This window comes from Thalassophryne amazonica, chromosome 6 (assembly GCF_902500255.1).
Source record: "Thalassophryne amazonica chromosome 6, fThaAma1.1, whole genome shotgun sequence".
Taxonomy (NCBI): Eukaryota; Metazoa; Chordata; class Actinopteri; order Batrachoidiformes; family Batrachoididae; genus Thalassophryne; species Thalassophryne amazonica.
The window spans coordinates 12,449,445-12,466,456 of NC_047108.1; the positions used below are offsets into that span (position 1 = coordinate 12,449,445).

Consider the following 17,012-nt stretch of genomic DNA (forward strand, 5'->3'; position numbering starts at 1 on the left):
TAACAACAAAAAAATCCCCACAAAATCTTGATGTTTGTGCTGATGTTTTACAAACACCTCAGTGCTGTAGATCATCACTGAAGGTATTTTCTGTTGCAGGAAACATGTGCGTACATTTACAGGATTATTGGCACCCCTCAATTCTAAGTGCAGGCTTTAAAATATGTTCAGAAATAAATGCAAATTAAGCAATTCTAAATAACTAGAGCTCTTGGAAAAAAAAATTGTCTGTGCCTGCATTTATTCTGTTGTACTTGCATTAAAAGTAAATGTCCACTAGGTGGGGATATTGCTCCATTTCAAGGACCATGGGACACAACAATGAGGACCAACCTGTTGCATATAGTAGTAGAGTGGAATATTTTATAAAATATCTACTGAACAACAATAACAACAAAAATGCTTTTATATAGTTTAATAAAAATACAGACATCAAACGTATGTGTAACAGTTATTGATGCAACTTGTTGACAGTCACTTTTATAGGCAGTTTTCTTTAGACAAGTTGGGATGAAGACACGAATATTTTCTCCTACTTCATTTCCATCAAACACTAAGAATAAAAACAGCATGATCGTGTATGCTGAATCTGTCTGCGTGACTGTGCAAAGAGACTTGTGAGGGAAGCCATCAAGACAGCCAGATGACTGAAGGAGTCAAAGGCTTTTTTGGCTATGATGGGACAAAACTGCATAGTGTGACTTTTGTCTGTTGCATGATCACTTAAACAGCTTCAGGGTGGAACAGAGAAAGTTTTTCACACAAGAAAACCTAAAACATAACTTTAAACTATAATTATTACAGAAATACCACCAGATGCAACAAACAACTTTGCTCCTACAAACATCATTTCATGTTGTTTGTTTTAAAAAAGTACTGTTAATTAAATGCCCCATTAATATTGCAAACCAGTATTTTTAATTTTTAGCACAGCTGTACAAATGATGTTGCTTACGGCAGCCATTCTTTGTAAAGTTCATCAGAGGGCACAAATCATGTCTAATTTCAAATGCGATATACTGAGGCTCCATCTTAGTACAGCACTGAATTTTGGACTTTTCATATGGATTCACGACTAATGCTCTGAAACACAGGTGTTGCAGAGGTTTTCAGAGGTTGCAAACGGTGTTTTGAGTTTGCGTCAGTAACTTGCAATACGAACAAAAGTTTTTGTATCATCTCCAGTCACATACATTCATTATTTAATTGTCATCTTCCTGTTCTGCTCTATATTTGATCTCGTATTTGCCCACAAAGTGGGCATCGTGTTTCTCCTGGTGGTTACCAGCTTAATTTATTAAATGACATGAAGGCAGGTGCCAATGGGCGGAGCTCACTGATGAGCATGCAACATGTTCAGTTGTCAGCAGGTTTTGGTCCAAACTGCTTCGATTAAAAGTGCACACAGCCTTTGTTTTTTTTTTTTAAGTTTTCAGTCAGTAGAATTTTGTTTGGCGCCATTATAATTTTATTTATTAGCATTTCAATAAGGGATTCATAATATGACATTGCCAATATGATCAAAATTGACACTTTCTGGAAAAGATTTATACAGTTGTATTTAAAAGTTTGGGCACCCTTGATAATTTTCAGGATTTTCCTTTATTAAAAAAATTGGTTGTTTGGATCACAAATTTTCTGCGTACATGCCACAAACAGAGTTGCTTGAGGTATGCTAAAGCACATTTGGACAAGCCAGCTTCATTTTGGAATAAGGTGCTGTGAACTGATGAAACTAAAATTGAGTTATTTGGACATAACGGGGCGGTATCCATGGCTGAAAAAGAACACAGCATTCCAAGAAAAACACTTGCTACCTACAATAAAATTTGGAGGTGGTTCCATCATTCTGTGTGGCTGTGTGGCCAGTGCAGGTACTGGGAATCTTGTTTAAGTTGAGGGTCACATGGAGTCAATATCAGCAGATTCTTGAGAACAATGGTCATGAATCAGTGACAAAGTTGAACTTGCGCCGGGGCTGGATCTTTCAACAAACACTGAAATACTGCTCAAACTCTACTAAGGCATTCATGCAGAGGAACAAGTACAACGTTCTGGAATGGCCATCTCAGTCCCCAGACCTGAATATTATTGTTGTAAATCTGTGGTATGATTTTAAGCGGGCTGTCCATGCTCAGAAACCAACAAACCTGAGATGTTTTGTAAAGAAGAATAGTCCAAAATAACTTCAACCAGAATCCAGACTCTCATTGGAAGCTATAGGAAGTGTTTAGATGCTGTTATTTTGGCAAAAGGAGAATCCACTAAATATTGATCTATTTTTTTTCTGTTGGGGTGCCCAAATTTATGCACCTGCATAATTTTGTTTAAAGAATTATTGCACACTTTCTGTAAATCCTATAAACTTCATTTCACTTCTCAAATATCACTGTGTTTGTCTGCTATATGATATATTTAACTGAAATTGCTGATCCAAACAACCAATGATTTATACAGGAAAATCATGGAAATAATCAGGGGTGCCCAAACTTTTACATACAACTGTAATTATTTCCCCTGAAGGGAAAAAATTCAAATGAACACACAGTCTTGAACTATATTCGGCAGCGACCCAGACAGTCTATGGTAGCGACCATAGCGAAGTCATAGATAAATTGGGGTCTTCCCCTGTCTTGGGTGGGGGATGCGGGAAGCACATGGCAACAGCCAACCAGAGTAGAGAAACTCACAGTGACATCAGCTGGCTACTCACTCCAACACAATAATCCAATATGGCAGAAAATGCTCTGAAACATTTTATTAATTAATAAATCTAATATATTTAATAGTTTCCTCATACATTTTGTGAAACTTAGTAAGAAAGAAACATTTCTAAATCTAAAAATTCTGTTTTTATAACCATATAATGCCTCTGAATTGATTTCCATGACATCTTACGGATGTTATGCAGAGTCAATCATGCATTGATGTTAACCACGTCTAATCACTTTTTCCTCATTATATGCTGTTTTAAGTCGGAGAGTTACAGGATAATAGCATTTTTTGTTTTTGAGTTATAACCATAGACTGTATATAGACTGGACGGGCGTTGCCATGTTGGCGAGCAGCGGTGGCAAACTCATGAATGCATGGAGTGTGGGTGGTTCCATGTGTGATGAAAGAAGCCTGAACTAGAGGTGGGCGATACTGGGAATTTTGGTATTGATCCGATACCAAGTAAATACAGGCCCAGTATCGCCGATACTGATACTTTTTCATATTTAAGCTTCATAGATCCAAAGAATCCAAAAGACCTAGAATAGAATTTCGCCAAACATTGCACATGATAACAAAATACTTTATTATCACAATCAACATTTTTGTTTAAAAAAAAATCACTTAACACAACTTAAAACAAAATCTCCTGAGGTAGAGGGCTGACAAACCACAATACAAGGGTGAGCTGCTCTGTGTTATGTGACACAGCGCAGCGCTGCTCTTACAGACAGAGAGTAGACTGATGAATCTGCGTGCGCAGCAGTCAGTGCATGCGGGAGAGAAAAAAGCTTGAGTATCGATCTTTTTACACAAGGATCATTCAATATCAATACCAGCGTTGGTATCGATATTATCGATATTAGGATCGATCCGCCCACCTCTAGCCTGAACACACCCATCTCTTCGGGTCCAAACCACATAAGCTAGAAGGCTAAACTTGGTTTGGATGCTTATTAAATCATATTTTGGGGGACTGTGTGGTGGTTCTCCTAAGTAATTACTTTTGTGTGCACATTAAAAGTTATGAGCTGCTTATTTTCTAAATAATCATGCATTAACAGGGCTGAACAGATCAGGCTACCAATAGCGGCTAAAAGTGCTAACGTGTCACCCGACGTGACAATTGGGCAGCGCAGTCTCATTTGAGGGCGGGCGGTAAAGGGGTAAAATATGACTCATATGACATAATTTCTGTACTTCCAGAGACAGAAACACAGCACTTTCTCTGAGTATTTGGGCAAATTACACGCAGACAAAGTGAAAATGTAAAGAAACCGTGATGATGTGGTGGAAAGTGGACATGTGTTGCAGTTTGTTTTATGACCAGGAGCACAAATGTGTCGAGGCAGTCGTGCAGGCGAGAGAGCGCGGCTATTCTCGCTAGCTGTGTAAGCTAACACTTACCGACACAACCTTGCACATTTGCCTTGTCTTCCCTTCTCCACTGGGAACTGCGAAAACTACACTTTTCACGACTGCTTCGGTGATTGCAACTGAAAACAAAACAGTGCACCATTTTCCTGTGTGAAGTTATACTATGTATTGCGCAACGGGAGTAGCTGTCCCCATAAGTGGTCAAATGTGATATATCGGGCAGGGTTCAAACGAGACTGCACTGCCCTATAGCAGCAGGGATGCTTTAGGTGATCCGTTAGGACATTTCACCACACAACAAGCTGTATAATTCCAGGTGTTTGCAATAAAATACAGACACAGCCTCTACAACAGCTAACAGACATATCAAGCAGACTCTTCAGTTTTGGTCAGAGGTAGAGGTGGGCAGATCGATCCTAATATCAATAATATCGATACCAACGCTGGTATTGATATTGAACGATCCTCGTGTAAAAAGATCGATACTCAAGCTTTTTTCTCTCCTGCACGCACTGATTGCTGCGCACCCAGATTCATCAAAGTCTACTCTCTGTCTGTAAGAGTAACGCTGCTCTGTGTCACACAACACAGAGTAGCGCACCCTTGTATTGTGGTTTGTCAGCCCTCTACCTCAGGAGATTTTGTTTTAAGTTGTGTTGAGTGATATTTTTTTAAAACAAAAATGTTGATTGTGATAATAAAGCATTTTGTTGTCACGTGCAATGTTTGGCGAATTTCTATCCTAGGTCTTTTGGATCTTTTGCATCTATGAAGCTTAAATATGAAAAAGTATTGGTATCGATATCGGCGATACTGGGCCTGTATTTACTTGGTATTGGATCAATACCAAAATTCCCAGTATCGCACACCTCTAGTCAGAGGTTATGAGAGGCGGCATTACTGGGCTCAGCTGCTGTCACTCATAGCATCCACGCCCACAATTATACAGAACTTTATGGACATCTTAAACTAAACAGTTAGAAAAAATATTCACCCCTGTACGGTTGTCATGGAGAAGAAAAACTGTCTGTAGAGACCAAAACCATTTTTTGTACCTGGCTGTAAAGATGTTTACTTCTGCTCTAAAGTTGGACATTTGAACATGGACTCCTATGGGAATGTGCTCTGTTTTGGAGTCACCCTCAAGTGGCCAGTCAAGGTACTGCATTATTTTTGACTTCTGGTAAGGCGTCATCTAACACATCAAAGTTTACTGCTTGGTTATAATACGAAGCTTTAATGGACTCAGGCACTCAATCTACATTTCTTTGCTGTTACCAGCACAGAGGAAACCTCTGCAGCGCCATCTGCAGGTTCACAATCCTCAGAATTTACAGTTAGTTATATTAGTCACATTCACAAGTATCACTGTGCACAAAAATCTACTTTTCTTTTTGCACTTTTTTGTATCTAAGCAACATTTAATATGTTTCAAATTTAAAACATTTAAAATGTTTACTGAAACTCATATATTTTACTTTCAACCTGGATTTCACATCACTACGTATAGAAAACGACAATTTTTTTAAGTTTAGATTGAAAGGTATTGTAGATTTAAGGAATTGTAATTTGGTTTGTGCGATGTGTCTTTTTTGTGTTTGATTTGTTTTTTTTAACTGATGTTTTATTCTGAAAGTTTCTACCTGAAGATCCGATAAAAATAAAAATGGACGGCGCAGAGACAGGAAGTGATGTAATCAACAGGACTCACTATCACCCCCTAGAGGGCACCGCTGTGCATGTCACCGGCACACAAGTACATTTTTTTTCACATTATTCAGATTAGTTACTTTTACTTTCAATTTCTGTCGTTTTTTTAGTACAACATATTTTATTTTATAGTGTCGCGACTCAACTATCTGAATTCTGTTAGATATTTAACTCGTGAGCTGCCTTACAGTGCGGACTGTAAAAGGGGGATGCGCCTGTGTTAACCAACCTGGCAACCTGCCGGTGGTTAGTTAGGAGAAGATGGTGGACTCGAAGGTAGCAACGTGCTCGAAACTCCGTCTGCAAAAATATTCACTCTGTCAACCTGGACTTAGATATAGATTACCCGGAGACAACCACAGATAATAAACCGAAAACCCCGTTTAGGAACGAGACCTTTATTTAAGTAATTGGGTTAAACAGAAGGAGAGTTTAGGTCCTTAAAAGGACGTTTGAGCCGAAACGTGGACTAAAAGATTTCTAATTTATTTATTATTTTCTGGAGATTTCGGTGGAGCAGAACTACGGAGACCGACCAGCCGAGTTCCGCCGCTGACTTTACTCCGACTGTCACAGTTAACAAGCTGAGTGGGACCAGCTAGTTAGCGAGCTAACCTCAGCTAACTAGCTCAACATGCCTCGGAGTAAAAAAGGGAAGCGCGGCTTCACTAAACCGGGTAAGTTAACAGATTAACCGGACGTCAAACACCTGTAACTAGTTGCTGAAAATTATCGTTGAGTAATTTTTTTGTTAACTATCTGTGCCCCGTTTAGGTATCAATAACACAAATTGTTGCTTTAAAAAAAAAAAAAACTGGAAAAATAATTTATTTTTATTGGTGAATACTATAGTTTCCTTGTCATAAGTTTTTATTATGTTATCAGTGAGTTAAATCATGAGTATTTTAGTTGTACATCAAAGCTGTAAAATAATTTTATTCATAACAGTTTAATAAAGTGCTGCACAACATCAGACATAATCAACTGAAAACAGCGTAAAAATAAGTGATGTAAAAATAACTAAAACTTTAAATCTCAATTAAGGTTCACACTTACTAGATGTTAATTACAAAGTTATAACTTTTGTATGAAATATTTTAATGCAAAGCTTTTGGTCAGAGTCATAATTATGAGATACAAAGCAACTTTACTTGACTTTTGTTTTGGCAATAAAATTATTAAGGCAGGTTATATTTTGCCGGCTACAGCAAACATGCACCTAGCAATATTTGACTGGATCTCCTTGCTGATTGGCTAGTTCAAATGACATCATCATAGAGTTTATTTCAACATGGCGGCGCCCTCAGTAAACTTGATCTGGACGATATTTTGCAGTATGCAGCACCAGCAAAATGGCGGGTTGTGCTGTTTTGCCGGCCGTCTAAATTTATTCACGACGGAACGGAACGGCCGCGGTCGGGCGGGAACTTAAAGGCGATTGGAGTTTAAGATCTCCTTATTTCACATTCATGATAGCAACTCGATATTGGTGATTTTCATTATTGAAAATTGGCATATATTACATTCACTATTTTCAGGGGTGGACTGATCAAAGGTTTTGCAGACATGACACTGACAGAGGAAAAAACAGGATAAACACATGTGCCGACGTGGATTTCTGTATTTTCATTTTATTCTGTCTTGAATTTGCGGATTTTGTTTGTCATCCCCGCCCTACACAGAAAATGACCAAGACTGCGAAAATTATTTCCACTGTGCCCGAAATTATTTCCACTGCATGGCAAAAAGTGTCGGTGGAAATAATTTTTTCCACACAGTGGAAATAATTTCGGGCACAGTGGAAATAATGCTATGCCATGTTTTTGAGCTGCTTTTAGCGTCTGAGAATCCCTCCGGCAGTAGGTGATTTTCTCTTCCGATTCAAACGACTTTATGGCACCCAAAACGGCATTTAAATATGAAAAATTAGCACCAACGCTCAATGTCGAGGGTGCCGCAACACTCAGTGCCGAGGATGCTGCCGTGTTGAAAACCCTTTATGATGTCATTTGAACTAGCCAATCAGCGAGGAGATCCGGTCAAATATCGCTAGGTGCGTGTTTGCCGTATCCGGTGAGTATTTAACTTTGAAGAAACAAATTATTCCAGATTATAAATTGTAATCTTTGATGTTATGTTTCCTGTTTGTATATTTTACAATTCACTTATGATTCTTCTGTAAGAGATTATTTATTTGTTTTAGTAGATGAAATTTCATCATCACTATTCGTTAAAAAAACACCATTCGATACAGGCCCCATGATATGATGATTGCAATACGTAATGTGTCCTTCCACTCTGAAAAATTACATTTAAAATATAGATAAAATGTATTACTAAGGGGGCAGCACGGTGGCTTAGTGGTTAGCACTGTTGTCTCACAGCAAGAAGGTTATGGGTTCAATTCCTGCCTGTGGCCTTTCTGTGTGGAGTTTGCATGTTCTCCCTCAGTTTGTGTGGGTTTCCTCCGGGTGCTCTGGTTTCCTCCCACATCCAAAGACATGCGGGTTAGGTGGATTGGAATCTTTAAATTGTCCGTAGGTGTGCGAGTGGGTGTGACTGTGTTTGTTTGTCCATATGCGGCCCTGTGACAGACTGGCATCCTGTCCTGGGTGTACCCCACCTTGCGCTCTATGACTGCTGGGATAGACTTCACCCCCCTGTGACCCTTAATTGGACTAAGCAGTTGAGGATGAGTGAGTGTATTACTAAGGCCCCATTTAAAAAAACAAAAAAAAAAACATTAGTTTATCATTCATAACATCAGAAAAAAGTCATGATGGAGGGTGGATTTATTTATTTATTTTTGTCTGATATAACAACAGAGAAGGTTTTTCTTTAAAAGAAGTGAAATTTCATTTACAGTTTGCCAGAAGGCACATGGAATAGAATGTCTCAGCACAGACCTACAACTCCCTGAGGAAAAACTCACCTTGCAGCCGTCGTACTTGGTGTCCAAGCTACCTCCATTGTACAGCGTACCACATGCATACTGGATGTAAATTCCTTCATGGTCACCTCGAGGGGAACACTCACCCCATACCATGGCTTTAGCTTCTTGGCCTTATCGGCAATCATCCTCGTGTGTGGTTGTCAGTGACAACAAGAAGTTCTGGGTTCGGCTCGGTAAACTTCGACCGTCTTCAGCTAAAGCATACTTGCTACCTAGAAGCAAGTATGGGAAGGTGACAGTCTAGTTGTTAAAGCGTTGGGCTTGAGACCAGAGGATCCTTGGTTCAAATCCCAGCCTGACTGGAAAATCACTAAGGACCCTTGGGCAAGGTCCTTAATACCCTAGTTGCTCCTGGTGTGTAGTGAGTACCTTGCATGGCAGCACCCTCACATCAGGGTATATGTGAGGCATTATTTATAAAGCGCTTTGAGCACCTGATGCAGATGGAAAAGCCATTTAGCCATTTAGTGGACGTGCCGGTTCTTGCACCAGTATCGCTGTCAAGGAAATTTGCCAAAATAAAAAATTGATGCGGGCCAATTTCGGTTTGCTGGCAGGGATGATAAGCTAATTTTTTTTTTTTTTTTCCTTAAAGATTAAAAAATGCTTATTTCTGTTGGCCCTCTCAAAAAGCCATGATTACAAAATTCTAAGTAATAATTGCTGCTAACTAATAAGTACAAAATGTTATGAGATGTCAAGTCATACTTACGTCTTGTTAAGTAATAATTGAAAGATAAACTTTCCTTTTGTTTCTTATGTCTTTGTCACAAGAAATACATTTGTTGATTTGGCACAATTTTAACACTGGGTGCACACACACACACAGACACAAAGTTAGTCTTATACACTCAACAAAAATATAAATGCAACACTTTTGGTTTTGCTCCCATTTTGTATGAGATGAACTCAAAGATCTAAAACTTTTTCCACATACACAATATCACCATTTCCCTCAAATATTGTTCACAAACCAGTCGAAATCTGTGATAGTGAGCACTTGTCCTTTGCTGAGATAATCCATCCCACCTCACAGGTGTGCCATACCAAGATGCTGATTAGACACCATGATTAGTGCACAGGTGTGCCTTAGACTGCCCACAGTAAAAGGCCACTCTGAAAGGTGCAGTTTTATCACACAGCACAATGCCACAGATGTTGCAAGATTTGAGGGAGCGTGCAATTGGCATGCTGACAGCAGGAATGTCAACCAGAGCTGTTGCTCATGTATTGAATGTTCATTTCTCTACCATAAGCCTTCTCCAAAGGCGTTTCAGAGAATTTGGCAGTACATCCAACCAGCCTCACAACCGCAGACCACGTGTAACCACACCAGCCCAGGACCTCCAGATCCAGCATGTTCACCTCCAAGATCGTCTGAGACCAGCCACTCGGACAGCTGCTGAAACAATCGGTTTGCATAACCAAAGAATTTCTGCACAAATTGTCAGAAACCATCTCAGGGAAGCTCATCTGCATGCTCGTCGTCCTCATCGGGGTCTCGACCTGACTCCAGTTCGTCGTCGTAACTGACTTGAGTGGGCAAATGCTCACATTCGCTGGCGTTTGGCACGTTGGAGAGGTGTTCTCTTCACGGATGATGCGAAGGAGATGTGTTGCACTGCATGAGGCAAATGGTGGTCACACCAGATACTGACTGGTATCCCCCCCCCAATAAAACAAAACTGCACCTTTCAGAGTGGCCTTTTATTGTGGACAGTCTAAGGCACACCTGTGCACTAATCATGGTGTCTAATCAGCATCTTGATATGGCACACCTGTGAGGTGGGATGGATTATCTCAGCAAAGGAGAAGTGCTCACTATCACAGATTTCGACTGGTTTGTGAACAATATTTGAGGGAAATGGTGATATTGTGTATGTGGAAAAAGTTTTAGATCTTTGAGTTCATCTCATACAAAATGGGAGCAAAACCAAAAGTGTTGAGTATATATTAAATCATGACCCGCTCACTGCAACCCTTAAGTTCAAGTGGTACTCAGGTCAGGTAGCAAGCATCACACTTTACTACGTAGTAGCGGCTGGCGAGGGTGCACTTTAATTACAATCTGAACAGGCCAGCGTGCACTGCATGCAAGTTAAGGTGTGTGGTTTTTTTTTTTTTTTATTAAAATGTACCTGTTGTGTACAGCTGCCAGAGCATTGCAGTGATATGACATGCTGTCACCTTTTATCATTCACTTGAGTCTCAAGAATGTCACAAATTGTTCAATGAAAATTAATGACGACAACATACACACAATGCAATGCAACTTACTACACCTGAACTAAAGTAACATGAAATATACAATGACATGGCTAAAATTCTTCTCCATTGCCCGTGTGTAGAACTGGTAATGCAGGTAGTGTCTCATAATTCTAAGAAGGATTCTCACACTTTTGACTTAATAGAACAGTTAATGATCTAACAGAATAAGGTGGCGTACATGTGCAGGTTTCCATTGTCCTGGACTTCATTGATGTTATAAAGTGAGATCTCTAATATTAGGGTCTGGTCTTCTAAACTGGACCACCTGCACCAAGGAGGATCAGCCTGTGTAAACTAGATGAGAGGTGTAGAACTTTGTGGCTGGAAGCTGAAACAGTTCATAGGTTCTTTGTGTGTTTAAGCTGCTGTGGGTGAGTCTGAGGTATGTACACGTGTTCTTATTTCAGTGGATTGTGACATAAAGTGTGTCATCATCCACAGCTGGAATACCAAATTCAGTGTCCTTTGTTTTTAAAATGACAATTCATATGACAGTATTTTTAACAGTATTAGTTCTGTAATAATTTAATTAATTAGGAATAATACACTTTTAGTAAGTCCTTTCAGCATGTACATTTTCTATTTTTCACTTGAGGTCACCTCAGTAATTCTGATATGGATTTGCATGTTGATTTGGCACGTTTTATACTGGATGCCCTTCCTGACACAACTCCACCTTTCATGGATACTGGACACGGGTGGTCTGGAAGAAAGAACCATCTGCTTTTGAAGCACATGCATGAGCCACTTAATAGTTCTTGTTTATTTTCATGTAACATGAAGAGGACACAAGGATTTGCAGCAGCACACATCTCATACTAAATAATAATAAAAAAATAACCCAGTGCGTGGTATTAACAGTATAATCTGGTCCTTACCCCTGGATATCATCGCATGAAGCAAATGAGAGTCTGCAGCTCCCTGTGGTAGAGACGCCAGTCTGGCACAGGTTGCTTCTCCTGCCAGCTGGTACTGGCTGGACTGGGACGATTCAGATGAAGTGTCACAGGCAGGTAGCAAATGGCATGACTGAGACTTGACTCCAGGTCTACATATTGGTCATTCAACTCCTTTTCTACTGAGCTGCCTGCTTTGCTATCAATTGGAAAAAGAAAAGTTCATTTCTGATCATTTTATTCTCTCTCTGTTTTTTCCTCATCTCTTCCTTCCATGTATTCTTATTATTTTTTTTTCCTTTTGCTGTAAACGCATCTTCTTCCCATCAACCCCTCTATGACTCCTTCCATTTACACATTTTCAGGGTCCCTACGCCAGGAGGTTCTTCAGCTTTCAGCTAAAGCCTCTCCCTTATTAAAAGGTAACCTCTTTGACCTTTGAACCCTGACACAGGTACAGTGCCAGTACAATGGCCCAGAAGTTGGTGATCCCGCCGTGCATGCAGTAAACCCGCCGCTCTGCACGCCCCCCTCCACTCACCCACCCACCTGATGCACAGAGCAATTTGTACATTTGTGGTGCTTGTTTTTTTGACCTTGTGCAGATTAAGCTTAACGCTCCACCTTTACCTTCATGTTAATCGTCATTCAAAAGCCGAACATCACAGACTGGAGCCATTTTCTCCACAACTGTTATTCGTCCGCTATCACTGTTGGCTGCTAGCGTAGACTTTGTCCTGAATCTGAGCATGCTGCCATATGCCTTCAGTTTGGCATCCATCTATCCATCCATCAATCCATCCATCCTTGAGCTTCTGATTCTTACATGTTACCACGCTAACGTGTTTGGTTTCAGACAGTTATTGTTACCTGTAACTGTTTTTTTTTTTTTTTTCCAAGGCTGGCTTGAGCATGTGTTTCCAGTTTAATGTCAGTTCTGACCTTCTCAGCACTGTTTGTCTGCACAGTGCATGATGGGATGAGAACAGTCGGTCTAATTTAACTTTAATGGGTTTCAGGAGAAATCAGTCACTTTGACATAACAAATCTTCAAGTTCTTGTCTGTGCTTGAACTGTTCTGTTAAGTGGTGTGTGCCTTTTGGCATTGATGATACCAAAAGATGAAGTGTTTCAGATGTTTCAGTCTTCCTGCAAAGAGATCTTAAGGTGTGCAATACAGTGATGAAAGTGTGCCGGAAATTCATGGAAATCCATGTTTTTACTTACATGGTGAGCATTTCCAGCCACAACTCAGCCACATGGAGTGTGCAGCCAGTACATTCTGAGTGCCGGTCCCAAGCCCGGATAAATGAGGAAGGTTGCATCAGGAAGGGCATCCGGCGTAAAACAAGCCAACCCAACTATGCAGAGTAAGAATCGAATTTCCATACCGGATCGTTCGAGGCCCTGGTTAACAATGTCCGCCACCGGTGCTGTTGCCCAACAGGGTGCAGGTGGAAATTGGGCTACTGCTGGGCAAAGACGAAGAAGAGGAGGAGAACATTTCCACAAACAGTGGGAGAAGAGGAAAACTAGAAGGGTGGACAGGTGGTTGGTGTGACAGAGGAAGATACAGAGGACAGGGCGAGATGGAAACGATTGATCTGCTGTGGTGACCCCTAACGGGAACAGCCAAAAGAAAAATAAGTAGTAGTGAGCATTTCCAGGTTATTTATGATAGCATATGTCAGAATCCATTAATGCTCCATGCCCAAACAGTAGGTGGCAGAAATGCACCGTGTTGGTTTGCAAACCGGCAATAAAGTCGAAAGAAGGCGGCGAAGGGTTATTTTTGTTTTCCTGGCCTGCGTCGGATTTAGTCTGTGGTCTGTCTTTCACGATGTTTGTATTTGTAAAATTGTTTGGAAACGTCTGAGACGTCACAGTAGATATGAAGTCTCACATTTTCACGTCCTGATCCGAGACTGAAGGATGTAACACGGCGCCGCTCAACCTCACAGCAGTGAATGAGAGACGCCGTTACAGGTTTTACCGTGAACGCCGCTTCGTGTTGAAATGACAAAGGAGATGGATGAAATGTTTTCTACTGCGGGAGACTAAAGTTCATGATGAATAAATTCAAATGGGGCTGGTTTGACCAAAAGGACCAAAACGCTGACCAGACTTTTATTAATCATCATTTATACAGAAACATTAACATTCCCGGTAAGTCTTGTCAGTTGACATTATTCAAGTAATTTCACACAAATCTGTCTTTGGGATGAATTTACTTCAAACTGTCTCCATGCAAACGTGATATGTCAGCATGCTAAATCTGCATTTTATGGTTTCTTATGTTACATGGGCGTGAAATATTCATGTGGAGGAAAATATGACCAGGGTTGGGTAGGATTACATGGAATACATGTGGATTACATGTATGTATGTACATACATTTGGATTACTTGTAATCTGATTACTTTTGGATTACATTTCAAAGTAATCCTAGCCAACCTTGAATATGACAAATATTTAACAAAGTCAGTTATTGATATGAAAAAAAAAAAAAAAAATATATATATATATATATATATATATATATATTTTTTTTTTTTTTTTGCATTTTACAAATGAGGAAAAGCAGTCTGTGATCATCCTGAAAATGCTTCATGTAGTTGGAACGGGTATGCCATCTAGTGTTCAAGACATGAAACTTCAGCCACTGACCCAACAATAAATAAATAAATGCACTTAATTCTGTTCACCAAAACATCAAATCTAGGTTTACATCTTAGATGTGCCCTCTGGCAAGTTGTAGCTGAACTTTCAGGTCTTCTTTTTAAGAAAATCCTCTATACCACTTCATTATGAAGCTGTGTCGCTTGGGATGCAAAATATCCTCATATAAAATCAACAACAATGATGACAATAATATTAAAGCAAACCAAGCTCGATTATCGGAATAATATCGATATCGGCAGATACCCAAAATCATGTATCGGGATCGGATTGGAAGTGAAAAAAATGTGTATCGTGCATCCCCAAATCTGTTACATACAACGGATTTTCTGTTTTTTACACATGTAACTGATTTTGTCTGTTTTATGCATATAACTGATTTTGATTATAATGGACAAAATTCGCTGGTCCACCTGAATCCATTATATGCAGGTTTTACTGTTTACTTTGCAACATAAATTTACAACCAAATTTTTATACAAGCTAAGTATTTGCCATGTACACAATCGTCCTCGCACAATACACATGAACAAATATGCCATTAAAGTGCTAAAGAAATGCTTAAGTATAGCCTACATAAAACAACGGAATCTCTTGTAAGAACCAAACAAATGTCATGAAACTTACATATATGGCCTTCTGTAGCTTCAATAAACGGTAAATATTCCTTCCACAGGACATGTGATGAGACTGCGTAGCAGCATTGGTAATGAGCTCTTTTTGCATAAATGAAAGTGAAAATTAAAACTACTGCCGCATGGTAATACTCTGCCACTAGATGGCAGAGTATTACCAAGAAACCATAGAGAAGACTTGTTTGGCACTTTCACTGAATAGACTAACTTTGATCTGTATTGTGGATTTAGCAGATATTTGATTTTAACATTAAAAAGCCCTTTTGATCTATATTTTGTATTATATTTTAGCTCATGGAAAGCCACTTCTAACAGGAATTTGACCATGAAAAATTTTTCCAAGGTAAAAATTTGTGGAATGGAAAACTAGTGTTGGAGGAGGTTTGCGCTCTATGAGCGCGGTGGTCCAGGATTAACCTTTGACAGTGGCACTGGAGGTCAAGCTGGAGGCCACATAGTACAAATTCTATGGACATTATTGTCATTATTGAATAGATTGATAGACTGCTAGTTTTCCATATTATCTGAGAATTTGATTAAATAAAATTTCATCCTCATTCACATCCATTATTTTAAAAGCTGGTATAGGACAAGTACTTCTAGTTTTTTCTGCAAGACAAAGTAAAAAAAAACAACTTTTTTTTATTAGGACGTGTCTGGCGATTTAAGCCGTACAGGCGATTGCTGTGTAAAAGGCCAAAATGGAGATATGAGTTGTGATAGGGAGCCCACACTTGATGACTGTGTGTGGGTAGGTCTGTGTGGGAACGTGTGTTTGAACACTGTGGGGGGTGAAGAAGAAGCTTTGCACGCCCAGATAAAGTTTCACTGTGGGTTTGCCAGCACCTGCAGGCAGATCACTGCATAAAGATTATAGAAGGATCTGAGGCTGCGTTCAGGTTTTCCTGTCATGATGAATAACTTTTCTAGGCTCCTCAATGCATCAAATTAAATTCTTGCTATTTTTTGCAATTGTTATAGGTGTTTTAAGGCTGTAAAACCCCTCACTACACACTTTATACACTTTTCTCAAACAGGCATTAACATTTTCTCACTTTTCTCTCCTGTGTAAACACTGTTTTTTCTTCTTGGCGAGAAGATTATAAACAGACACGCAGAACTCTCCCTTCGCTCACTGCCTCCGGAGGTACGGATGCGGGACCCGCAAAGAATCCAAGTCCTCTCTCGGTGGCCACGGAGCTCTGCGGCTGCGGTCAACATCCGCATCAAAACAGCGAGCGTAGTCTCTGAACCTGTTGCCAGATTTGGCGCAGCTCCGCACAGCAGACAGGAGGGTGGTGTGAGTGGCCCGCTGCTGCGTTTACCGAGCCCGCAGACTCCGTAAGCGCATCGGAGGCAGTGAGAGCAATCGCGGTGATGCTGACCGGTGCCGCGACCGGCCCGCCTGATAAGGACGCAGAACACAATGTGCTGTTAAAAAAAAAAAAAAACATGCAAAATTGCACTAAACAAAATCTGCGAAACTGCGAGGCCGTGAAAGGTGAACCACATTATAGCGAGGGACCACTGTACACACAAAGTCTAATTAAATACTTATTTGTGTGCCGTTTTACTACATTTTATTCTGCAGTAGAACAGTTAGTTAGGCTGCAACTTTTTTTAAAGGAAAATCTTAAATGCATGTTTCCTCTATGTTACCCATGTTGCAGCAGTGCAACAATAATGTTGACCCCGGGGTTACAATGGCTGACCTGGTTGACCTGACATTATACATTGATGCACAGTGTGACCATTCTGGATTTGCACACACTGACCAAC

The 17,012-nt window shown here is 40.0% G+C and overlaps 1 protein-coding gene across 2 annotated transcripts in view; it reads left to right on the forward strand.

Annotated features, from left to right (window-relative positions):
- Nucleotides 1–5,982: 5,982 nt before the first annotated feature.
- Nucleotides 5,983–17,012, forward strand: part of ifrd2 (interferon-related developmental regulator 2) — a 43,002-nt gene continuing 31,972 nt past the window's right edge. Inside the window, exons 1-2 of one of the 2 annotated variants that reach the window (XM_034171765.1) lie at nt 5,983–6,479; nt 12,285–12,341. In XM_034171765.1, coding sequence (XP_034027656.1) covers nt 6,437–6,479; nt 12,285–12,341 — 100 coding nt within the window. In that variant the 5' untranslated portion in view covers nt 5,983–6,436. The remainder of the gene's footprint in view (nt 6,480–12,284; nt 12,342–17,012) is intronic. The other variant, XM_034171766.1, reaches the window with a different exon arrangement.